The sequence below is a fragment of the Ambystoma mexicanum genome, chromosome 5p (genome assembly GCF_040938575.1).
Source record: "Ambystoma mexicanum isolate Mex_15411 chromosome 5p, UKY_AmexF1_1, whole genome shotgun sequence".
Taxonomy (NCBI): Eukaryota; Metazoa; Chordata; class Amphibia; order Caudata; family Ambystomatidae; genus Ambystoma; species Ambystoma mexicanum.
This window is the reverse complement of record NC_090930.1, coordinates 994725443-994752730: the sequence shown is the minus strand read 5'-3', so window position 1 is coordinate 994752730 and position 27288 is coordinate 994725443. Positions and strand designations below refer to the sequence as shown.

The following is a 27288-nucleotide window of genomic DNA, read 5'->3' as shown; positions in this document are numbered from 1 at the left end:
GCTGTATTCTTGGTTTTTGAGCTGGTTGTAAGCACATACTGATCCTGCAAATGTATAGGCTTCAGTTGAGTACTAAGGTTACGCTACTATGATTTATACACTCCACTGCCATTTGCGTAATCTCCAGGTCCTCTCGCTGATATGAAACGGAGGGAGATGGAGAGAGGTCTTGGTTAGGTTAGTGTTTGCAGTGATGTGCAGACCGTGAGTACCCTAAGTGAGGATCAGTTTGTAGGTGTACGGTATCGAGATCATAGAGGCATGTGTGTCCAGAGAGGTCCGTAGTGTGCCCGTGTGCTACAATGTACTGGCTGTGGCATGCAAGTTGGTTGGAGAGGTGTAGTGGTCTGGTGTCTGTTTGGAGGGGGGTGTTCAGTTGCAAGTGTGGGTGGCTTGGTTGGTATGTGTGCTGTGTGTTGGAACGTAGGATTTTAGCATGTTAGGTGTGCATGGTCATTCCTCAAGATGGACTAAAATATCGCTAGTTGTGAGTAAGCCCCTGCTAAAAGTTCCCCCAGATGGTGTTGCACGTTCCACCAGAACCCATCTTGGTTGAAACACTGCAATGGAGATGTATCTTTGTGTATCCCAAAAAGGGTGATGCTGGAACCAACCACACACTCCTATCAGCCCCTTTGCAAAGGTGAAAAATACATACACCATGCATAGTCTTCACTTAACTCCAAATGACTATTTTTAGAACCCTAGTAAGGTGCACAAATGTGTACCTTTGTCCTAAATATTTTTTAAACAGAGGACATCGACCCCCCGCCCACCCCTTCTACTTCTGGTGGCAGCAAAGAGTTCTAGAAGGTTTCATCATTTGAACCTGGTCTATTGTATTTTCTCACTACTCTCATAAAAAGGCGTCAAATAGTCTCTCCTGAGCTTGGGGTCATTAATAATAAACATCAAAGAGCTTAGAAAATAAGATTCAAAAACAAAACCTAAAACAAACAAGATTAATGCTGCACTCAAAAGGAAAGGGCCTCAAACGAGGGTCAGCATGGTGCCTAGTGCACGGACACACTGCCCAATCCTGGCAGCTAAAAATCCAGACACAAGCACTCTTTCCCCTTAATTTCGGTCGCCAGCCTGCTACTATTCACTACGCAGCGTTGAGATTTGGCAGCTGGGAAGACTTGAAGAACAACGTACTTCTTAATTTCCTCAGATCAAAAGAAAACACGTGTTCTGCACAATCGATACTGAGCTGTCCAGAACAATACTTAGCGTTGCTTGACACACAGAGACGAACCCGTCCCGTCCTGCTGTTGCAGCCTCCCTGCACATTCTACAGCCAGCACCCACTCACTCACTCACCTGTGCATGTTTCCATTGGTGGTGAAGGACTGCCCACACACATTGCATTTGTACGGCCTTTCCCCAGAGTGCACGAGCATGTGGCGATCCAGGGAGCTGGCTGAGCTCAGAGATTTCCCGCAGATGCTGCAGCTGTGGTCTGTCCCGCCAGTGTCCGTATTATGCTATGGAAACAATGTCACTGCCAGTTAGCCCAAGAAGGTCCAGTTTCTGGAGGTTCAACATCACATTAAGTGCATTCGCACGCAAAAAATACATTATACACCATAGACACAGGTTGGGTAGGATGGCAGGATTAAAGGGGGCCCAGTGGGTCACGCAGTTCACTAGGATGGCATTATATTCGTGTACCCACATTCCACAAAAGTTAAAGCTTGCAGAATTAGCTGGTTGTATGCGCATGCATGAATATCATTAGCGCCACTTTTACAACTTCTAATTAGCCCATTACTTTAACGCTTTCGGTACAGGGGCACGCACTGTCTAGAGGCAGCGTATGCATGACGCCAGTGTTAGTGTGTCTTTAGCTTGCAACAGCCACATCATCCCTCCTCCCCACTGTCATTTATTAAAAAATGGTTTACACTTGTTTTGAAAGGGCATACTAAAGTGAAAACTCACGAACCCATAGCAAACTGAAACTACACCCATTTCTTACTTTCCACCAAAAGGAGTGCATATCCGCCACCTAACATTTGTACAGGCAGCCTGACACTCATGTTATATAATGGGCAGTATTCTACTTCAACATAGCAAATCCATTTATCTAAGTCTATGTGTACATTTCATTGAATGCTCAAGATGGACAAGCATTTTTGAGCCAAAGAGGACCACCTTTACTAGTTTTCAGAAGTTGAAACCTTCAAGAGTTAATTCATCACCATGGATTTCCCTCTCAGTTATGCAACTTTATCAGTGCATTATCAGTCCTAGCGCCTATGCCGTCCATGTACTAAGATCATCTCCCAGCATAAGGTCACTTTGAAGTGGTGAAAAACATCACGTTGGGATCTGCCCTCCTTTGAGGGCCACACCTGTACTAAAATGTGCATCCACCAATCCCAGCCCTCCTCGACTCTATGTAAATTAGATGCCAAAAAAACACAATAACAACTCCCCCTTCCCACCAAAGAAAGGCAGACTTTCCAATTTACAAACTAACGATCTGAAAGAGATTCCCCTCCAATTTGATAGTACAATGTAGTGTTTGTGAACAAAAAGCGTCTGCATACCTGACGAATGTGCATGGTCAGCTGATGTTGAGAACTGCAGACCTTCTCACATAATGGGCAGATGTGGGGAGATTTATTATCTTCTTTACTGTCCTGCAAAACAAGGTAAATAAATTGAAGGAGGCACACATTTCACCATGCCAGAGAACCCTCCTTGACTGACCGCCTATCAAGGATTTCCATAGTAGTTCAGGGTCAATGTCATGTTTCTTAGGGTAACCCATATTTCCACACAAACCATCTGTTTACTACTGCACTTCTTCCTTTGCCTCTTTTGTGCAGCACTTAGTGTGGACGAGTACTACATGTGGGAACATGCCATGCACTTTGCAAGAACCTGCAGAATTTGTGGTGCAGGTTAGCCTTTCTGAATGGGTGAGAAAAGGCTTCCGTACATCCACCAAGGCCACACCCTCCAACACAGCAGAAATCCCAGGCTCCAAAGGTTTGAGGTAGCATTTAAAACTATTATAGGCGATGAGCTGAAAAATGAGTTTGAAACGCCAACCTTTGAAAATGAAACCACGAAAATTAAGTACAACTTTTTGTAGACTTTGTATCACTATGCCTTTAAGTTTGAAAATGTAAGTTTCAGAAAATGTACTTTCAACGTATTTAGTTTGTAGAAGGTTATAGGGTTTTTCTTCGATCTTGTCCCAACCTTTGCAAAATCTTCCAATTCATGATCCTCGCCTTATAGACATGCATCTAACGCGGGGGAACCCGTTTCCACCTCTACCCTGTTAACGCTTCCTCCTTCTTCCCCAAAATTGTCCTCCTGCCTCTATGGAGAGTTTCTATTAACACTAATACAAATTTCCACCCTGTTTCCCCCATGCATCCAACTACCCTCTTACACATTTTACTGGTTGCTTCCATATTTTTTTTAAACTTTTCCCTCACACTTGGTGTTCAAACCTTTTCTTTCGAAACTACATTAAAACATACTAGCTTGAAAAATGAAATACCAAACACTGTTAAAACAGGAAAGTGCAAATTCGCCACTTTTCCCACAAATATTTCTAGGATTAGAATATTCTAAAACAACTTTTACGTGTGGATCTAATACCCCACAAATCCTGAGTGATCTACAGAAACATACAATGTGGGGAAACGATAGCAAATGTCAGTATTCTAGTGCATGGACAGGATAAAGACCAATCCAGTCTATCCGACTAGCTTTAAGAACATTTCTAACCACACTTAAGATTTTCATGGGGGTGTTGGTGCTGCATTAGGTCTTCACAAGACCGTTATTAGCCTGAGTTGTCCTTGAAAAGTAAGGGATAAAAAGCATGCACATAAGGTTGAAGAATTAAGAGTAATGGCCACGTTTCTGATAAAAATACATAAAGACAGGAAACTTAAATGTGAAGAGAAAATCCTCACCTTCGTGCACCTAAAAATCCTGTCTTACCGATTGACTGACTTCCAACCCTGATCTGCGCTTCCCAGTTGTATGGGGCTATCATGAGCGCACATAGCCCACGAAAACCACAAATCCTATATTATTCCCCACTCAATGGGGAATCTAAATTCCAAGTTCTCCTACAGCGCACCAAAACTTTTCAGACTTTTGTTGCACTTAAGAAATAGCATGCAAAACGAATCTCTTTGCAAAATAAGGACATTTCTCCATTTTAATTCTTAGGTGGTATTGCAAAAAGTTTTCAGTGTGGGGATTAACACATTTAAAGAGTAGAAATAGGCTGCAAAGTGGAGCACATTTTTGAGATCAAAGAAATTCGGGGTTAGAGGCTCAGAGAGACAAAGTGGAGGAAAGTGAAAGTTGTAGGCTAAGGTTGCCAGAAGGATGAGAGAGCGAGAATCATGAGAGAGATTGTCTGACATTTACTATCTACCAGGTGCTGGTCACATACATTCAAATAAATGATGCACGCGCCCCCTCCCGCACATACACTACAGGCCTGTAAGGTTGGGTATGCTGTGTCGTTCTAGGGCACCTAACAAACATTTTAACCACCATCAGCAAGGGAAACTATTGCCACCGGTTCGACACTGACATCTCTCAGACCTATTACAGTAACCGAGGAAAGCAGACAGATGGACATGCCTTGAGAAAAAAAAAAACGCTTTGCTGTACTGTATGGAGTTCATAAATTATAAAGCATTACTACATTGCACATGTTGTTCATTTTTCCATGCCCCTGGGAAGGAAGCTCACGTTGCCCGGCGACAAAAAGAAAGGTCCACAAATGTCGTCCGTTAGCAAGTTTGCATAGCACGTACAAAAAAGCTATTGCAGTAAAAAGCACGCAGTCTGAAAAACAAGTAATACACATGTAGGGGTGGTTCACCAGCTTTGGAAACTTTCATAGATTCACAGGCTTGGAAACTTCCCGCCCGTCCCCCCACATCTCCCGTTCGCCTGCGAATCCTCAGTCTTGTAAAGCAACAAGAAACATACACATATTTCACCGACTATTGCATCGATTACTTTTGTATTTCCCAAAACCCAGGAGCAGTTTGCTTGTTCCGGCACTACTAAATCTGGAGAATCTGTAGGTACTGTGGCTTTTCCTGCCCCTTAAGAGAATCAAGGCGTGGCAGAGCCAGATGCACCTGTACGCTCTGCTCCCCCCTTGCTCAAGTACAGAAAGAGCTACCCAGGAGCTAGGCCAGGGAATCCCGAGAGGCAGTCAGGCAGTCATAACACAAGGCGAGATCCCCCAAGGATGACCATTAGAGAGGACTGCCCAAAAAGGACACAAGTCACCACACGTTCCACCTCACAACTGGAAGCCTTCCTTAGTGTTGGAACCTACAAGCCAATCCTTTTACAAGCAATCTGAAAAGGAAGTAGCTTCAAGAGGACAAGCAGGATTCTTGAAGTTGCGGCCCAGCAGACACTAGAGATCCACTCAGGCCCAGAGAACGAAGACTCCCAAGTTCCCTATACAAAGCCTGTACACCCAGGTTCCCTTAACCCAGAGAGAAGCTGGACGTAAAGCAGAGGGCGTGGCAGGCAGAAAGAGGACCGCCCATGGAAGGACGAGCCAATCCCATGTACAACACCAAGACTGTAAACCATCCTACGGGAAAGAGCAAGACAATTAATCCCTATCCCATCTGCCACACCCGAATCTCCTTTTGCCAAAGAGAGTCTGGAAGGCACGGTTAAAGTCCAATAAAAAGCCAAGAGCTCAGTCTAAAACTGAAAGATCTTAGAGCAGAAGACCTGAGTAGGCTGGATGAGAGACCAAGAGGACCTGGATGGGGAGCAGAGCCCAGGAGACTGGCGTCGAGGTCCAGAAGGCTGGGTCATATTGGAGCCTGGAAGCTAGTGGAGAAACCCAGGAGACCACACTGAGGAGCCAAAAGAATCTCGGTTGCTGCTAAGGCGTGCCACAGCTGCTGGTAAGGAGTGAGGCTCAAAGATTGTAAAGAGGACCAGACAGAGGTTGGATTCCAGAAGTGTGAGGAAGGTGCAGTAACTCGTTGTGAATTGGAGAAGATTGAGGAGAGGGGTGGACGCAGGGTTCAAGAGAAAGTTGTGAGCTGTAGGAGCATTAAGAAGACAGGTGGTGCCGAGAGGGCAAAGAAGGTGGCGAGATAGGAATCACCTGGAGGACATTGATTGCAAATAAGTGGGTATTTCAAGATTTTGGACTGGGAAAAGAAAGGTGCCCAAAGGAGTGAAGAAGGCAAGGAAGAGTAAATAGTGGAAAGGAGAATGTAGCCCCAATTGGGGTTACAAAGACAAGAGGAACTGGAGGAAAGGGACTAGAGCTGGTACAAGAGATAAGGAAATAGAGGAGTGGAGAGCAGGACGGCTATCAGTGGAACAGAAGGAGATTTTGCGACAGATGTTAAGACAAGAGATAATTGAGTGGAAAGCTGGGAGACCGTTACAAAAGGCGGCAGGCCAGTTTTGATTGTGGGAAAACACGAGGCTCAGAAGCAGGGCATGCGCTGGTGATCAGGGGGCAATAGGTAAAGGAACCATAGGAGGGAATGTAGGAGTAGTCGGCCAAGCACTGCTACTACTAGGGTGTCCTAAACCACAATCAGGACTTTGGAATCCACCACACCTTCTCTTAAAGCCCTCCATTCCCTGCACTGGAAGGTTGGAGGCTCCACAAAAGGTAGAGCGGCCTTAGTGCCGAAGTCAGGGAACCTGGACGGAAACGAGAGACCAGCAATCAGTAAGAATAGATCAAGAAAGGGGATATGTTCCTTGAAAACCAGTATTGCTGTGCACTATCCATGTATCCCAGGAGAAGGCAACTAGAAACTTAACTTAAATACCTGTTTGTTTGTGACAAACTATTTGCACTGGAAGAGAATATTAGAACATTCTAAGGCTGCCGGAAAGCCATTTTTTTAAACTTTTAGTTGTCCTATCCGTTTAAGTTTGTTACACTTTATGCCATCCTCATTTATCATGCAGTTATAATTCCCTAATAAACAACCTAAAACTTCTGTTTTTCTCCGATCTCTAATCCACATCTATTGTGGCAAGTTAACAGCAGCCTTGAAGTGGAGGTGAGCAGAGTGCTCCGACTTGCTCTTCTTCGCCGAGCCGGACCGTTGGACGAAGGTACCGGAGATGCTGCGCCTGCCCTGGCCGCCGAGGAGCCCACAACAACGGAGCTTCTGATGCCCGCGGACTCGTGGTGCTTTGCCTCCTGTTGGGCCCCCGTCGCAGGGGTGCCCTCAAATGTCTTAGAAGACCGCTCAGATTTCTTCGTTCGGCTGGGTGACCGGGGCTCACCGACTGGTGCCACTTGCTAAGCCGCTCGCGGTGGTCCTTCATGGTGTGGGGCACCATATCCTTGCAGAACGCACAGGCCTCCTCCACGTGTGTCTGGTCGGTATGCAGGCAGTAGAGGCACAGGGAGTGCCCATCGTCCAGGAAATTGTTACGTAGGCCGCATCCAGGGCAAATCCTGAACAGAAGCATTGAATCTCCTCTATCTTCAGCCATGTCCACGCGGCGTATGCCTCCAAGAATCTTCTGGAATCCTCCAAGAAGGGTACTTGACGAAAGATCGCCATTGAGGGGCATAGAAAGTTCCGAAAAACGGGTCCCCGTTAGTCGGATGATGGATCGATGGAGCTTGAGGCTCGATTGACTGAAAAAATTAGAACAAACTAAGAAAAAAAAATCGCAAACGCAGTAAAAGCTCGAAAGCTATAGCACGAGGACTCCCAACACTTGAACGTGCAGTAAAAATCTGAAGATGGCTGCCAGAGGAGGGGCTTAGGTGGAGGGCAGTCATTGGCTGGGGACAGTATGACCCATAGACCAGTGATTGGGTGTTAGGGCAAAGACAGTTCAGAAGTGAAACTGATGTTTTTGGGCAAAGACAGTTCAGAAGTGAAACTGATGTTTTTCTTTACCAAGGATTACCAGCCTGACGACGGGGAATATTCATGAGCATGTGAATCCATGCCAGACCCCATGCTGGAGAAAACAGGGAATGGGAATACCAACAAGCCAAGCGAGACTCACAAGTTAAGCAAAACCCGCCCCAGTACTAATGGGAAAACTAGTTGAAATAATCCAGCAAAAAACAACTTTTTGCATGAGATAGGAAAACGATAGGGTGGGAAATAAAAACAGCCGAAGGCTTATCACTTTGGGAAAAAGTGAATGCTCACCCATATCTCCACGATAAGACAGAGAGCACAAGAAAGAAAGACATTTGGGGATAACAAACCTGTGAAGCCAGGAAACCCAAACTCATGAAACTGCACCCTGCAAATTGTAATTGGAACTTAAACTACTATAAAAGAGAAGAGTGGAACAGAGTCAGGGACCCCCTGCAATAAAAAACAGTCCCAGAACGGCAAACCGTGATACCGTGGATGACAAGAGACTATTTGCATATGGCCTACTGAAAGGAGTAAGAGCAATGAGAAGAAACTTGTGACAAAACATGAGCACCAGGAAAATGGAGTCTTTCTCTTGAACTCAGTTATATTAGTGATAGGGTAGTTTAGGTTGGGACAGAGGACGGATTTGTTTTTGGACTTTCATCCTGACTGACGAGGGAATCGCACCAAAATGTTGACTAAAAAAGGCCGAATTATTAAATACTGCGCCTTTGCGCCATACAAAAATTCTGACTCCCATTCGATGTAATGGGCTCGGGTTGCGGGCGTGTCCCCCACTATCATCCACAGCGGGGTGACAATAAAAAAAGTAAACAAAAATAAACAAATAAAAACGGACCCTGCAGCGCTTGTTCCGACCCACGTTAGTGGAAGGGAACTGATGCCGCAGGGATAGAGGAGAGTCAAGTGTGCTGCTGAAACGGTATGTAGGGGGGAGGAAGCGGGTAGATGGAAGCAGGGAACAAGTGATCTATGTGAACTCTTGCGCCTCGCTGTATTGAAGTCAGCATTTTCTTAGTCGACATTTTACGGCGTTGCAGTGATCACATAGATCCCTGACAATCACCTTATTTAGAAAGATAGGAAGGGAATACCCCATAGTTCTAGGAAAAGATAGGCCTTATTTTTATTTAAATAAACTTCACAGCAAGAATATGCCTTTACAGCGTCTGTGTCCTTCTGATCCTCCACAGTGCTGACCCCATCTTTGTCCAAAGTACCTCTTGTGCATCGGTCTCCATCCTGAAAATCTCAGCCAGGGTTACCCCTAGTGTGGCGAGATTGGGAGAGTACCTCTAAACTGCTTTTACCTACCTTCAATCCTTCTAAGTGCATTTCTTCTGGAACTATTGCTCAGCTGTTGGCTTTGCCACTACTTGCTCTGAGACGTACTCAGAGGTACCAGGCATACTTACCTCTTTGATGCTTAAATCTACTTTACTAGCTTAGGACTTCATGGCCACTCTTAAGGACTCTGCCAGTCGTTATGTCAAGCGACTTCATCTCTCTCCACTCCTGAGACTATGGAGGTCATTACGACCTTGGAGGTAGCCATGCCGCTATTTGCGGTATGGCTACCCCCATTCCGGGTACCGGGTCCGGGTTCCTGGAATGGGGAAATACTGGGCCATTCCAACCTTGGAGGGCCCGGTATTTCCACATTCCAGGAACCCATCCCCATTGGAGCCCCCATAGGGCTCAATGGGAATGGGGAGCATGCTAACAATGGGCCAGTTGTTAGCCTGCTGGTCTGCTCGCGGTACCCGCTAAGGGCGCCTGGTAAAACCAGGTCCTTAGCGGGTCCCGCGAGGAGAACTCGTGATGAGACAGTAGGGGGTTAACGGGGCCGGCAGCTCTACCGGCCCCGTTAACCCCCTACCGTAAATCTCGTAATGACCCCCTATATATTCGTTTTTCTTTCTGTTTGTTTTGTCTTTGTGAGCGCCCCGAGACCTTTGGGTGAGCGTTGCGCTATATAAACCCTATTTAGTTAGTTAGATAATTATATGGCAGGGTATAGGTTTTGATTACATTGTAGTGTTTTTGTTCACTTTACTGACTAGCGTTTTTCTTGTTTCAATTATCTTGAACCTTTGCACCAGTTTTAAGTGTAAAGGGTAGGTGGTAATAATTAGCGCTGTCATACCTCTGGTCTGGTCGCTACCAACAATTACTATAAATAAATAAAATGTAATTTTGTGCACAGACATCCGCACGAACCAGCAAGAAAACAGTGGGTAGGCATTCTTCTTTTTCAATAGCTGCTGGAGGGTCATCATTTAGGCGACATCAGGGGTTGCATGTGGCTACACATAGTCCCTTAGCAACTCAGTTTTTTATTGAATATTTCTAAGGTACACTATACAGCAAAATGGTGTTTCCAGGTGACAAGACAAGAAAGGGGTTGGGGGGACAACAATAATGGTCTTACTAGGCCTTGTGCGATTTGGATCGTTCAAGTGCAGTAACAGGAACTGTGGTGTGAGGTCACTTCTTGCACACCCATTGGGTTTTTAATTTATGGTATAACATCATGAGGGCATGCCATTGATTTTGGATAAGCAATGTCAGTGGTGCAGAATTTTGCTAAGCAGTTTATAAGGGCTCATGTTGGCAATATGTTAGGCACACATCATACCCTGGTTTGTTTTTCTATCCATTCAAAAGATACTTGTGTGCTGCTAATGAAGGCTGAGAAATGTAGGAGTACGGATTCACAACAATACGTCTTAACCTCAAATCATGTAACATTAAGGTCCAAGAAAGAACCAATCTTCCTTTGTGCACCATTCCAGAGAGTTTCATTGGACATCAATCTTTCATTGTTAAGTTAACAAACCAAACTAGCTTAGCAGCAGAGAGATGAGGAATGTGAATTGAATTCATCATATAGCGCACAGTATGAACTAAACGTTTCGTAAATCTTTATTATGCAATTCAATAATGCTAATGCCAGCTACCTGAGAAGGGTAAAAAGGAATCAACAGTATGACCTTTAGATTAATCCAAGAACAGGAGCTCAACCCACAGAGCTAGCTTGCCTAAGACAACCTTTTTGCAACATAGGCCTAACATTAAACCTGCATTGCAAGATATAGACGCTCCCCTACCCCTCCAAGATGGGCGCTTGGGATCTGATTACATATGAAGATTTGGCCCCGGAAACAAAGAAAAAGATTTCAACAGACGTCTGCAGATAATTTAAATCAGGATCCATTTGGCGAGAATTAACTTGTGGGACATTCTCTTCCTTTTTTGTTTGGTTTTTAAAGGACACAGTCTGGCACAACAATGCACGCAATTCCAAAGACCAACTTCTGAAGTGCATGCCCTTTGAAACGACAAATTGAAAAATCAGATAGAGTAATTGCTGGTTCACCTTGAAGCTGGGAGCATACACACATTGTGGCTGGCTGGGGTGGCTCGGTATTGACTCTGGAGTTGATTATTAACTGGAAACCTACCCTACACCATACCACCACATGCAGCATTGCACAGCTCAGCTAAACCGAGGTTGGCGGCAGTGCAAAGAGTGGGTAAAGCTACTTGCTAACGCAGAGTATGGGGCTAAAGCATTGCTGCACAATGAACACACGAAAGCTGCGCAGGAGCCCGACACTATTAGCTCGGAACACACTCCGTCATTTACATAAATGTGTGAAATTGCACTCTGTTCTGGTCCCTAAAATGTCCAGCAGCATCTTGCCAAGTCGCCCGGATGCGTGGTAGAAGTCGAGACCAGCCCACTTTGAAAAAACCCATACAGTACAAACAGGAACCGAACGCAATCCAGCAGGAATGGTAGAGGGACAATGGAGCCTAAAGAAGGGGTCGGACAGCACCCTCTCCTTTTAGGTACGATCAGAGAGTTCTAGCCCTTCGCCAGAGGTCCTGCTGGAGTATGTAAGGGGTTCTGGTGTCAAACAGATACTCAGCGATGCAGACCTTCATGGTGAAAGCTCCATGATAGTGTTTGACATTTTGCAGAAACTAGTACAGCCGTTTACGTTGTGGGAAGAGTTGTTGACTTTCACAAGCATCCTTAGTTCCCATTTTGTTTGGTAAAATCAATGTTTTTCAACTTGTGTACTTTATTACTTTTATTTTTGCTATTATTTATGCTGCTTCTTGCGTCAGTGATTTTTTTGTTGTTCTTAGAACTTGCCTTTTTTCTACAGATGCTGCTGCTGGTCTTGTAAAAGAACGGAATTGGGGCTCCCAATCCAAAACCATCACCTGCTCGAAGATGCATAGACTGCCTCGCATTGGCCAATGACTCATTGGCCAACCAGTCTGACGACAGGGAATATTCATGAGCATGTGAATCCATGCCAGACCCCATGCTGGAGAAAACTATTTCCATGGCCAATATCTGGGAATGGTAGGATAGGCCGCCAATGGCATGGTTTACTTGCATAAAGTGTCAGCTTCATGATAATGCTTCCTTTTGGTGCGAGTGTTACTCGTGTGTGAATAATTTGGGCCGAGGCATTTAATGTAGCATACACTACAGCGAATGAATCGCGTTATAGGAAACAATTTTCATTTAGGCCATTTTGAAAAACCATAATATGTAATTGTTTCCATTTAGTCTTAGAATGGAGACTTGCGTAAGGGGGAGGGAGCTTTACGGCTTCCGTTAAATCATAATGTGAAATGTATTGTTAGAGAGAAAGCTACAGTAACAACTGGGTTTCATGGATATGCAAATAAGACTGGGCATTTTCTACAGCATACATGAAAGAGTCTGGTACATTTAAAAGAAAAATAAGGCTGCAGCACAAACAGGGAGCTTTTTGTCAAGCAGATGTAAAGTGGAAGCACTGGGAATTCTCTTCAATGGCAGTAAGAAAGCCAATATACATGAGTTTGTAAATCTAGAGTGTACGTGCGTCACTGCACCCTGCTAGGCTTTCGCTCTCTGTAACCATGTGCAAAGCCTCCTACCTGTAACTAAGTCATCTTTTTGCAACAGCGCCTCAATGCCCTTGGGCTGTAGTGCGCTTTACAAATTCAAAAAATAAAATAGAGAATAAGCCTTTTCTGTCCTTTAGGGGCATTACCAAAAGAAAGATTACACTATTCCCCCAGGAAACTGGAACCTTTGCCTCTCCAGATGTTTGGGACTACAACTGCCAGCCACCCTAGGCAGCACAGTCAATGGTACGGGGTCATGGGAGTCATGGTCCAAAACACCCGGAGAACTGCAGGTTGCAAACTCCTGCACTACACTTATAAAATGTCACCTATTGACTTTTCCAGTGCTTGTTTACAGAACAATGGAACCCAGCGAAACACTGCTGCATGTTGAAACATTTGATCTTCTCGCCTGCTGTACAAAAGAGCCTTGCCAAGAGTGCTTTTAATACTGTCCATAACTACCTCTCAGCTTACTGCTTAAAAGAATAATTTGATTTGATAGAACCAAGAGCTTCAATTTGAAACTAATACAATCAAGGCAATGGGCCTTTTCTTGTCATACTCACTAGCTAAAGCTCACACAGTGCCAAAGTTCACAACTTTCCATGAAATTTCTAGTTCCCTGCAACACCAGCATAATAGGTAAGCTGAAAGGCACAGAACTTGGCATCTGTGGCTCTTTGCTTCTGCAAAATGGCCAAAACAGAATCTGTGCAAGTATTGTATAATGAAAGGATTTTCATGCATAAAGCATGTTCTGCACTTTAAGAAAAAGTTACATATTTTCACTAGCAAAGAAAATAGACATGCTCAAGGAAAAACGAATTGCGCAGAAAGTGCAAACAAGGCATGAAATGTATACTACCGTTTGAGTGTATGCCAAAAAAAAATAAAACACACACCCCTTCTGGGACCTGGGTCCTCAATACCTCCAACTCTCTCTTCGTAAATACCTTCCAAATCTAGCTCTTCACTCCTCCACCTCCAGCTCCCTCAGGGTCAGTTGCTTCTCCAAGCAGCAAGTTTAAGGGTAGATCTCTTTCCTCAGCTGGGGCCTCCCTCTGGAACAGCTCCCTGCCTCTCTGAAACTTGAGGAGGACCATCTCTGGTTCCGGAAGCACCTCTAAACCTTTCCTCTTTGCCTCTGCCTTCTGTCTACCTCTCCCCGGCTGATTTCCTGTCTGATACTGCACTGGTCACCTGGCTACCCTCCGATTTCAGGCCCAGGTCCCTGCCCGCCCAGTTGCACACCCAGACTGCCTCCCAGTAACTCTTGCACTTGGGTCTGTATCTGTAACCCTACAGTCCCCCTACCTGCACTTTTGGACACCTGCTGTTTGCACTTTCCCTTGTACCTGCCACCTGCTGGCCACACGTCTTGTTATTGTTTTGATCCCATGTACAGCACTGCCCTCCTCCCCTTTCCCCTGGTACTTTTCACATGCCCCCTCCCCTGCACTTGCGCAATCTCAATGTCACTTGGTCTAGTAAGATCGTTGTATCTGTCCACCCTCTGTTCCACCCCCCCTTGCCTCGTTGCGCCTTGAAACACTTGTGTATAGGCGCGTTACAAATGCCATATCATATCACACGCAGGAGTGATTCCTTGCTTATGTTGTCAGTATTTATATAGCTTACAGCCACCATTGTTATAGCTTTATAGCACTGTTCACTTATAAGTGTGCATTTTCGTGCACTCACCCAGACAGGAATCTGGATAGGAGAGATTTCGTAAATTGGTTTCTGCAGAAAGCAAAGTATGCCATCCCTATGGCATGGACTTTTTGTGCTGAGAAAATAAAAGGAACGAGACTGCTAAAGAGACAGGACTTGGGGAGCGGTGAAACATAATATAACAACCTGGCTTGGACAGCCTTCTAGAGGGAAATATTTACTATTCTACAGGGTCGATGGCAGCGTGTTTGAAAGTTGGGTGGCAGGGACTGCATAGGCACCACCTTCTGTATGCTTAGTCCTTCAGCACACCTTTTTTCTGTAGACCTCGAATGTAAGAAAGGGAATTGGTTACATCCAGTTACAGGAAAGGACACCCTACGCACATGGGCGACAATTGGGTGCCAACCGCGAAAATAATGCTTACCACACCCTCCTGCAAGCATTAAAAAAAGCAACACGAGAATGTCCAGTATAACAACACTGTGAACCCCGTTCTTCAGATTAATTGTTGAACAATGTCACAGGAAGTGTATACACACTCTCTCTCATTCTGATGCAATGTTAGTATCCCTCATAAAAAGTGACTGAGTTAACTGCTGTCCATAAGGTGAGGTAGCTCAGAAGGTCAACATATGGCTTAAACCTTTCATGCTGTATATAATCTAAGTCATTCGATATACTAAATACACACTTACTGTTAATCTCGCATTGTCTGCTTTCTTGCCAGTTAGACACTGGATGGCAGACTGGCTGGCCTGGCTAAAATAACAATGCATTATATCCCAGTAACCTGAAGAACAAGTGAGAGGCAACAGTCCATTGTTCCATGTCTGGCATGGACTGCGCCTTTGTCTCAGACATGGGTGAACCTACTTTAGCTAGGACCCACATTTAGAATAGTCTTTACCTGTGTCCTCCTGCCAATCCGATTTGGTGCGCAATGCTGGAGGGACTTTGGTGAGGACTTGACGTGTTGAGGGTTGTTGCCATTTTCGGCCATCTGTGCTATGCTCATCACTGCAGTCATCATGGAGTTAATAGAGGACAAGTCTGAACCCGCTGGGACCTTTGAAAACGTTTTTGCCTGGTTGCTGCTCTTCACATCCTCCTCACTCCCTGCAAGGAGAAGTAGGAGAAAAATAAATAAAGAAGAGGGCCCATTATGGATAAAGCAAAGCACATAAATGTACATTTTACCCAAAATAGTATGGCATGTTAAGCCTTTGCTTTTTATTTGACTACAATAAACAGTCTTTTCTGGTACATGGCCAAGTATAAAAACATTCAAGGAAATAATTGCAAATCTAATTGATTTATATTAATCACTTGCAGAAGGTAATGTCAGTTACATGCTCAGAAATAACAGAATGTCTGCCTCTGCAATCAGCCACTATTATAGATCAAGTAAGGAGGCGAGGCACCGAGCATTAACCAACTGTACACAGCAGGCGACCACCCTGAACGACAAGCAACACAATACTACAACTTTTCAGTGATTGTTACTTTTCAAAATGTAGCAGAAATTCTTTTGCATGAAAAATAGAGAAGACATCATTTCAAATGGTGCCCACACTCAGTAGACCATTTGTATATAGGTTGAAATAATTGTGGTTGAAGATATCACTAGATAAATATCGCAGGTCACACATTTCCACATAAAAGCAATTAAATATAAGCAGGCACAGAGCATTAGGCTGGCCAGTACCAGAATAAGCCAGAAGGGGTTTGCGAGCGGAATGACATTGGAAAACAGAATGGCACCGCTCGACATTCGCCAAACACACTTGGCATCAGCATCAGGCTGCGACTGCCTGTTTTGCTATGTCGAAACATATAAAGTGCCTCTGCCCCCTCCCTATACAGCAACAAAGCATGGTCTGCATCAGGCAACACACCAGAAGGCTCCAAACAACCTACCACACGCCTTGCATGAGTCTGCACATGAGGTAGTCCTGAATCAGGCGACAAAGTCCCAACATCAGATTGGATATTATGATTCGTGAATGAACAGATCTCCAACTCTAAGGCCAGAATATGGCTGGGGTAGTAGGTGAATTAGAAAAAAAGAAACTAATCTAGAATCTATTTAATTAGGTCCATTCTGGCACATTTGTATGCAAAGATCCTATAGCCACGCATGATTCCTCCTCTAATTTTCTTTTGTACTACAGATGTAAGGTATCGAAGACCTAAAGTATATGAACATTTTGTACTGATGGAACAAATGTAACCTAATTTTTCAATACCATATTTGCATATATTGCTCATCTAAATGGAGTGCTGCATTGCTATTCCCTCGCAACAGATTAGTTATCTGGGATTATGACAGTTTCCTGCACAATCATGTTCAACATAAATTCAGTCAAACGTATACATTCAGAACAGGAAAGACAACATTGTGAATAACTATTAAGTGATCAACCAATAAAGGTCAACGTAGGATTACAATTTGGGCAACTCTCTGCAGCATTTGAACTGGTAGACCACAAAATCCTCTGCCAGCACCTCACCTCTGCTGCCAACTTCACGGCCCGAAGCAACTAACTGGATCACATACTTCCTGGCCGACAGAACCATGAGAGTCTGTGTAAAACACATCTGCCTCCCCCGTCGCCTGTAATCTGCAGTGTACCCCAAGGTTCCTGTGTCGCCCCTACTCTCTACAACATTTACACTAACCCTCTATTCGCCCTTCTGGACGCCCATGTCATCTCCTACACAAACTACGTAGATGATACCCAAATCCTCCTTCCCTTTACAGGAGACTACACCGCCGACTACGCCACAATGGACGCAGTGTACCAGACTATCCAGTCTTGGATGGCCTCTGATCTACTCTGCCTAAACGATGACAAAACACATTCTTCTCGTTGGATCACATGCGCTGCTTAATAAACTAAACCCATTATACCGCTCCTTCACCATGGATGGCATCACGATCCCAGTTTGTCCAGCAGTGAAGACTCTTGGTGTACACTTCGATGCCACCCTCACCTTAACACGACAGGTTAGTGCTATTACATCCTCAGTTGCCCACACAACGAAACTCAATGCGAGCAGACCTTTCCTATCCACCAACAGCTACCTAAACATCGTCCAAGGTGGTATAGGATCCAGACTTGACTATTGCAATGCGATATTTGCAAGTACTCCAGAATAACGCCCTTCAAGCTGCTTTAAACCTGCCCAGAAGTACTCCAGAATAACGCCCTTCAAGCTGCTTTAAACCTGCCCATGCAAAAGCACATCTCAACTGCCCGAAGAAACATTCACTGAACGCATCACCTTCCGAACTCTATCACCCACAGATGCCTCTCCAAATCTGCCCCCAATACCTTTCAGAAACCTCTTTCTCATACAGGAGAAAGCACACGAGAAAGCACCAAGAGCCCAAAGGTTTTGCAGAGGTAAGGTTCACCTGAAAAGCTTAAGTACGAGGACATCCTGACTTCAATGTCAAGAAAAATGTACAGAGCTGCAAGTGACACCCATGTGCATTATGGGATAATGGGGAGCCCATCTGCCTCAAGGTACCAGTGCTGCGCTTTTTCTTTTACAGGACAGCCTGTACGTCTCCCAGTTGTCCCTTTATTCATCATTACATTTAAAGAAAATTGGGTTATTTTAAAGTAACATTAATGCTCTTTCTAAAAGCTATCGGTCGTATAAAAAAGTTCACATTTTAAAGAGCTTATTTTAGAGTGGGTTTTGAATGAACTCTATAGACAACATTATCATCTCTTGGGAACTTATGTACAGTTTTTCAGTCTGTGTTGGAACTGGCTCCAGTCAACTGTGGTTTATATTTTGCAGGAAAGGTTCTCAACCATGCTGAAGAGAAACATTTGGAGAGTAGCAAAGAGGGAACCTGAATGTATGTGCTGGTCCTAAAGAAAATCATTCTCCTAAATGATAAAAGTCACCTTATGTCGGGTATCAGTTACAGGCCCGACATTGTATGTTTCCAGATCCGGCGGGTTGGTGTTCATCTCTGCTGCTCCTTTTACCCTGGCCTTGTCTGCGTCTCCCCACAATAAGTTTAGATCCGCACCCCAATCGCACATTTTGTTTTTACACCACTCTTATGCTACCTCGAACTGACTTTCAGTGCCACAATCGCTTCACATTACCGGCAATACCCGAATCAAGCCCGCCTCAATGTACCCACTTTTGTGTGGTGACCATTCTTCACCTTAAAGGGCTTATTTGGAAGCCAGAACGTAGACCGCATATTTAAGCTTATGGTCACAACAGAAAGCAAAAATTAATTAACAGCGGCAATATTGCATCAACTTATTTTTTTTTTTAAGTCAATGCTTAGTTTCCAACAGACAAGGACGACTAATGAATTCTGCCTGCTCTTTGGTGGGGGAAAGAAAACTGCTGAGGCCTTCTGGCCTAGTTGGAGTCTGGTATCAGTGCTGTTGAGGGAACATCCATAACTGTTGTCGCTTGGCCATCACATGCTGGCAGAGCTCGATTTAAGGTGGATGTGTAAGGTCACCAAACGCTTCTTTCTGCCTGGTCTTTGGTAGAACTGTGGCCAGTCCAGGGGCCGATGCTATGCTACCCGATTTGTGAACATATTTTCTGATAATGCAAGGTTGATCAAACTGGACCACAGTTGCCAAAGGGAGGTTAGCAATAAATAAGTTTGTCCAGCCCACTCCCAATAACAGGTCCATTGACAAGGCCTAGAAGATTCCACAATGGGACCGGGCCCATGGTGCAGCTACCATAGGTGAGAATAAAGTTTGCATCGTATTTACCTTCATTTTCATTGTCCGACTGACGTAGATGGATTTTTTTTTCTTGCTTGTTGCCGTCCCCTAATTTTGCACACCTGGCAATGGATTGGTCTTGGGCGACTCTCTCGAAAACTAAAACAGAATCAGAACAAGGAAATGCCATTAGAAAGGAAACTATACATCAGCAAGCGCCTTTAGTTAACATAGGCAGGAAGAATTGCTAAGGAGACAGTGGGCCTGCAAGGCCTAGTGGTCCTGGCTTAAGAATGTCTTCTACTATGCTCCAGATGTGAGTCATGCCTTCCATTTACTGCTGGCCAGAGTATGGCTTCCATGACTGCAGGAGTGCTGCGGCGCACACACACACACAACGGAGGACAGGAACCTTTGCAACAAAGTAAAATGCTTAAAAACAACTGCAGCTTTATGCACAGTCAGCTTTAACTTGAAGGGCAACAATTGTTTTCACGTCTGGTTATGGTGAAAATGGCTTGCTTCTCCTGTGAGTATAGTCATCCTGTTTCACAATCGCACAACCAAAAAGAATATCAAGACAAGGAGTACATATATCAGCACACAATAACCATGTGTACTAGATCCCTTCTGCAGGTTTTTGTGTACACTTAATTTATTTAGCCACATATGCCAACAGTCTTCAGTTCATCATGCATTTAAATAAAAGTACATTTTCAGCATGGGCTTCATAAACGAGGAAAATATTTTTTTTTTAAAATTGAAACAATGTAATCGCAGACACTGACCAATAGCTGAATTTCTCGCAATGGCAATACGCTCTAAATAAGGTATAACAAACAGCTAACTGGATATTCAGTGTCCTAAACGATGTGTATATTTTTATAAAAATTACTAAGAGGTATATATATCTGTTTATATATATTTCATGAGTAGAGTTTTACACTATACTGACAGCCTGTCACATTACATTGTAGACCTTTGAATTGCACCGGATGAAGGGAGCCAGAATCCCGAAACCTGTTGTGCTGAAGACACCAAATATAAAGAACATTTTACTCACTGGACTACTGTTGAATTGAATTATTGTTACTTCAAGAGAAATTATTGAATGTTCCATATATCTATTTCACTACATTTTGGCTGATTTTTTCAGCACTAAAGGGGTGCAGGGGACGGGAGCATCCGATACTTTTCAGTTGCAATCGCCGAAATATGTTCAAACGCTAAAAAGGCAAACCACTGGACCTCTGAACCACCGGTTCCTTTACACCAGCTTGAATTCATTGGCAGTTGTACAACACAAACTTGCTCTGAACAAGGTGGCTTGAGAATCATAAGGTGCTCTCAGCACCCCAAAGCCATTACAGAATTATATTAAGTTAAAGGTGTTCCATGATCTACGAGCTTAAGGTAACACACTTCACATTGTTTCACATCTTACTTCTGGACACCATGAGTTTTGCTGCACTGTTATTTGGACTAAAACGCAAAGCCACACAGCAAGTGCAGTGGACCTTGGAAGACCTATATTCGTGGAGTAGCACCTTAGAATGGAGCTCAACGGACCGTCTAAGGGAGTCTTCTGCAGAGCATAACATGCCAGGTGTATCTCATTAGTATTTACTGCCACATCAATTCCAAAATAATACCCGTGGTGCTGGACATTTAAATTTTCTTTTTTGTGTCAAACAACCAGTTAAATAAAATGCGTTAACAGTGACACGGATGTTGGGTGTATCCTGCATTTGGACTAGCAATAAAAAGCTGCAGGACATTGCCCATGCACAGTAACGAGTGTGAGTGCATGTTCTCCTGCCTCACCACGTTAAGCAAAAGTAGAGCTCCGATTGTGGGCTCTACTGCATCGAATTCCAGTTGAGCATTGTACACACAAACCTCTTCTGGGGAAAGCATGCAAACCGCAAATGATGCAGAGAAGCATGGTAGGAAATAGAACAGGCATAGGCAACGTAGGTCTTGCCGGAGCTCTGCTCCTGCCTTGAGGCCCAGGGGTTAGTCCAGATCTATCACCAATCAGAACTCGCACACAAGCAGATGAATGCAAAAACAGCCATGGCCCCACATCCTGTTCAGAAGTTGTCCAAATGGGTATATATTGCTTGCGATCTACAGAATTATTTTTGCTAGGGCGAGTATTGTGACCAATGAAAAGTGCAAAGCCCAACTTCCATTACTCACTCAAAAGGGTTTCTTGCTGAATTACTATCACTTACATGTTTCACATTTTAAATTGTGGGCATTCTTATGTTCCCAAAATGCTCTTTGCTTTCATGCAAATCGCCAGGCTTGAGTTCCAGGAAGAGATACTCTGTTGATCTGCCCTGCACCCCCATCCTTTGTTTGCTCAGTAGGAGTGTGCCAACTGCTTTTTGGCTTCGATGTTCTAAAAAGCAGGGTCTCAGGCTGCTTTTCTATCGTGGTTGGAGGCAGGCATGCTAGCTGGTGTAGGGATTGTTTTATGGTCAAAATGGGGGCTTTAAATGTACCTGTTGGTATACAGAATCACAACATTCATTAGCACAGCCCAGAAGAACATTACGTGGACTGGTGCTTGATCTGGAAACGATAATTGGAGACAAAATAAAAAGGGTGCAGGCAGCTGTTGCTAATCGCCAATATCTGAAGTATCTCCTCCCACAGTCCTCAAATGAATTTACAAAATGCTGTAGATACAGCAAGTGGAATATTTGTTATGTTATTTTTTGTAGTGTTAGTACTTCTCATAAGTAAAAGTAAATGTTTCCATGTTCCTTCACTCTTCTTTCGTCCCGCCTCTAGTATTGGTTATCTTCCCACAGACTATTTTTAAAGTGATGCACCATGAATGGGGGTGCTCAGGGCCATTTATTTATTTTTTTGTTCTGGTGGCATAATCTGCACAGAAGCCACCAGCACTTTCTTCATCTACGTACGCACGCATTGTTGCTTGGTGTTGTGTAAAAGGGCCACATCTTTACATTAAGTGGGTCTTCAAGTACTTCTAGGATGGTTATAGGAAGGAAGGCAAGGGCAGATGCAGAGTAGGTTGTTTCACCAGGACTTAAGGTCAAAAAGAGAAAAGTCCCAACAGGGACCATGGGGACACCAGACGCTGTTGGCCACCGCTCTGGAGGCAAATATCGTCTACACAGCACCTCAAAATAATTGAACTAATTTGTCAAGAGAAGAAACTAGAGGGGAGGTAAGATTGTTTGTGGAACTCCTCTTTAAGAGTATAACCCCAGAATATTGGGTTCTCAGTGATTCTGGGAAAAGAGACCAAAAAAAAAAAAAGAGGGTTAGGATTTTTTTGTATATGGAGTTGTGAGTCACTAGTCTTTCAGACATTAAATCAACAGCCCATTCATTCTCTTCACCCTCCATTCTACAAACCCACAAGTTTAAACGTCGGTTTTGACCATAAGCAACCAGCCATATGAAAAAAAAGACAGCTTGAGCTACACGAAGGATGGCAAAATAGATATTGACTGCAATACAGTTGGGCTTTCAGCACCACATTGCAATTTATTTTAAATACAGTAAATGAGAATTTGTGAGCAACTGTACAAATGGAATACGATTTTGTTGAGGTGAATGCTACAGTGAGTTGTCATTAGTGGCACAACTTCATTATTAACCAGGTCCGGAGCATGGTTCACCATCCACTTAAACCTAGTAAAAATATTCCATAATTGAAGGTGAAGATGATCATTTACATCACTGCAGAGGATATATAGTGGCTGGGATAGTAATTATTTATATTGCACATGATATGAAAACCTTTGGAAAAAGAGCAAATGTGGGGAATGTAGATTGGTGTATGTTTAATTTAGTTATGGAAAGGCCAACTAGAAATAACATGAGGTGAAATGTCTCTACAGACTTAGAACTGGTTCGAAGATGGTCGCAGGCATGCTAACATTGTGGAGCATCGCGGAGCACGCAATGTAATTTCACTGATGTACAAGGCCCTAATCAGACTCCATTTGTAATAGAGCAATCCACATGTGCCCCACGGAAGTCAACTAATATTACAGAACTGGAAGTACAAGAGAGACCAATGGACACATTGAGTTGCAAGAGGAGGCTAATCTGGTTGGGGATATGGTTCTTCACGGTAAGAGTACCAGGTGCATTTGTTTAATATGTATGCATACATACATGGCTCTGATCAACATTTAGCCTGGCATTAGTAGCATTTGAATGCACAGAATACAATCACGCAGTACAGCTAAAAATACTTCATACATACCTTTGCGTATGCACCAGCTGGAAGACAGTCTACATTTTTCTTGAAGCATGTATCACCACCCCAGAACCAGGAGAGTAGCCCCACTTAAACGTCAAGTTAGACCTTGGTGCCCTATCACATACCCTTTGCAATTATGGAACTTCAATGGACAAACCACACAGGATTTTGAAATTTTGTCAAGACACACCTTACATAAAGCTTTTTTTCTCTTAGATCTAATCCAACCCTTTGACCCTAACAACGCCACAAACTTGCTTAGCAAAAGCCCAGCAAATGTGGCCAAGAAAAACACACAAACACGCGTAAGAAATATCAGGTCAGGACTGCATTCTGTGGCAGAGTTTTGAATATTTGGGGGCACCTATTGAGTGACAAACGAGGTGCACACAAGCAGAAGGGGTGTGATGCCATAGGAACACCTGGGAGCAGCTACCAACATACCTTTTTCTACCAAAGCAGCCCCTTGTTGAAACAGTGAGTGCTGGCGGGGCCCCGCTACAGAGAAGTTGGTGGGCAGTGTCACCTCACTGCTGCTGACTCCCGATCGCCAGTACAGTGCAGCCTATAGAAAGGAAGAGGGGAGTGTAAGACAGAGGCAGGGCAATTTCACATCCAACAGTTTCTGGCAACATGCTCTGGCACACCAATGAGCTCCTGCAAACAGACTAAATAGGATTACAAAAAACACGTAATTCACTGTCATGGAAAACATATCTTAATGTAGTGTCAACGCAGCGCAAACATTGCTACATTTAATTGTCTGGTTGCTAATGAATGCTTGAATTACAGGTTGCTCTTTTCATCTAAAAACTCAGAACAGAAATGTAAAATGTAAATTGCTGTCTAATTGCACAGGTAGCTAAATGGGAAAGTTCAAGGTGAATTTATGGATCAAATTGTATACGCAATTCAAATTCTGCAGTCAAAGGTTTAGCGTTAGACGTGTAAATGGGCAATAAACAAATGTATTCACTTAAGGATTCACTGATCAGGAAGGACACTGGTGTAATAAATTAGGAGCAATTGTACATATACATTTGGGTTAATTAGCATCCGTTATAATTTGTCAGTTAAAAGGCACGTCCATATGCAAGCTAGGTACCAAACTAATCCAAATTGCCAAAGTCCATCGCAATGCATTCTGGTACTGGTACTTAAGTTCTCCTGAGCCTTTTCAATGGCTTTGAACAAAATTGAGCATGGGGCTCTTAGTCTGTATTTACATAAGGGGAATGGAAGGGTCCTACACTAGTTCTCTCCATTTCTCACTCTTCCGAATTACTTTCAGGATGGGATCCTGCAGGTCAAACCTCATCCCAACGATATTCAGGGTTGCTTGGAGGGCAGTGTTGTTGCCATTTTATTTTAACTATACACAGTGCCGTCTTGGGACCTGGTTGGAACACTAGCATGGGAGTGGGATTGTGGAATACATGTCCTCCATTTAATGGATGACACACAATTTTATCATAGGGTATTTTCATTGGGCACTCAAATCTTGGTGTGGCAGAAAGATTTTGCTCAAGAGTGACAAATCCACCAATCGTCTAAGGCACAGATTATTTTGTTTCTATATCTTTCTTTCTTCTATCCCTGTACAATCATGACCTTCTTTCCTCTGGTTTACCTGGATGTTGGTTCTCCTCTATCCACTATGGGCTTCACCACAGATTCCCCTTTGGATTTCCATGCCCACATCCCCAAGTTGGTACAAGTTTACTCCTACCAAATGTCACATCGGAGGATAAAATCCTTAGCTGTCACCATCTGACTTCAGAACTGCTGTGCAAGACTTGTGGATTTCGAGAATGGATTATGGTAAAGTGATTCAAGTGGACTTTACCTACAACCTTGTGCTCTTGGTATCACCTTCTCAGGTTGGTGGTAGGGGCCTCCAAGTTCGATATCATTATTATTATTTTTTACTTGGTTCAATTGTGATTAAAAACAATTTTTACAAGACTACATCCAGAAGACAGTTCATTTGTCAATAGAAAAGAGCTGATCCAGGTCCTGTGCCGCTTCCCTTAATTAGGTTTTTGTTCTTCACTTGGGTACGGAAGATCGACAGCTAAGAAGTCCAAAGCTTTCAAAAAACCCTACTACAGCAATTATCTAGGTGGACTTTTCCCCACTCATCAGCCGGCTCCAACATTCATCTTCGTCATAACATATCATTATTTGATTTCACTTCCATTGATGCAAATCCTCTTGCACTTTAGGTTTCAGTTCTATTTGGCCTGTTGGATATATAAAACACTTGCCCAGGCTTGTGGACCAAGGGAAACTGGGATGTGTGATCAATTGATGAAAGTGTTAGGAACATTTTCCTTTTTTTCAAAATTCCTCCACTGATTTCTATCTGGAGCACTGCTGATTTTTGAGGCGATGCCCTTTTTTCCTTGCTCAACTGCTTCTAGTTTTATTTGGGGAGCAATGGTCAGTCCCTATGGCTACCAGTGCAGGTAACGAGTCATTTCATTTTAAGCTTTGCTTTTACAGTGTAGCAAAAACCACCTTCAGTGGACTGCTGCAGGGACACTGTGCCCCCTTATTTTTCGGTAGGTAAAATCACAATTACCTTTGTGATGTGCACTCAATAGGCTGGTGGCAGTGAACAGGTTCTAATCTTTTCCCCAGGGCGCAGTGTTAGGACTGTTTCCCTATACTTGGGCCTGGTGGAAAGATCTATAGAATGCCAACCCAGTATTGTAACAGGGACAACTCTGGGAGCTGTAGCCAATACAGCTTAAGGTAGCAAGGTGAGTGGTCTACGCTAAGTCTGAAGACGTGAAGAGCGTGTAAAAGGTCCACAACAAGCACACACAGGCAAACAGTCATGGAACACAGATCGATAAACAGATATAAGAAGGAAACATACACAAATGTTGCCCTCATTTGTGTGCCCCTGCAGTCACTGCGACTTTGGGCGTGCACAAAATACTGACTCCCATTACTGCACAAAAGCAGAGCAGGGGTTGCGAGGGTGTCCCCCGCTTAGCATTGTGGTAAGCGGGGTACAAGAAAGTAAAAAAAGAAGAAAAAAGTACACTGCTGTGTCAGCTCCGACCTACGCAAGTGGGAGGAACCAACGCCGCAGGGATAGCGGGGAGTCGGTGGTGCACACATAAGTGTGCCCCTGCAAAGTGAGTGGGGGGTAAGGGGGTAGTTGGGTAAGGGTATGCAGGCCCGGGGACGTTGGTAAAGTGATCTATTTGATTACTGTGCTGCGCCGTAATTGGCATTGACATTTTCGTCTGCGCAGTTACGGGTGGCGCAGTGATTATATAGATTCGTATGAAAACACTTCCTTTCCTTACTTATGGCCAAATAACACAGTGAAAAGGGACTCCAAGCAGGTAATACTATCACACAGCACAAATAATAGATACACATGCACAATAACTGGAGTAGGGCAAAATACATATCAAACCCCTGGATTGGACAGCCTCCAACTGTTTGAATGCTGCAGGTCACTCCGATAGATGGGCTGGGGCAGCCCTCAGCCGAAATCTGAATCAAAGGAGCCAGCACCGAGTCATTTGGACTGGACGACTACAAGATGCGTGCATGTGAAGCTGAAGTTCTACAGAGATCCACCGTAGGACTGCTGCTGCAACCAGCATTGCACAAGCCAAACACAGTGTTTTGGACCCCTGTGTCACCTCCGTAGCCCTGTGGCATCTTTGGACGCGCTGGACATTCTGCCATTGACTTGGCCCGCACGTCTATTCCGCAACGTTTTAGCGCTCTAGTGGTTTTCAACATGGCCGCCTGCAGCTATATGTTCAGCGTAGCG

The 27288-nt window shown here is 44.1% G+C and overlaps 1 protein-coding gene across 7 annotated transcripts in view; it reads right to left on the bottom strand.

The window, feature by feature from the left end:
- RREB1 (ras responsive element binding protein 1) overlaps positions 1–27288 on the bottom strand; it is a 245438-nt gene that overhangs the window by 87092 nt on the left and 131058 nt on the right. For all 7 annotated transcript variants that reach the window (XM_069613471.1, XM_069613472.1, XM_069613466.1 and 4 more), the window contains exons 3-7: positions 23931–24051; positions 19283–19393; positions 15421–15629; positions 2556–2648; positions 1324–1487 (exon numbers count right to left, since the gene is read on the bottom strand). In XM_069613471.1, coding sequence (XP_069469572.1) covers positions 1324–1487; positions 2556–2648; positions 15421–15629; positions 19283–19393; positions 23931–24051 — 698 coding nt within the window. The remainder of the gene's footprint in view (positions 1–1323; positions 1488–2555; positions 2649–15420; positions 15630–19282; positions 19394–23930; positions 24052–27288) is intronic.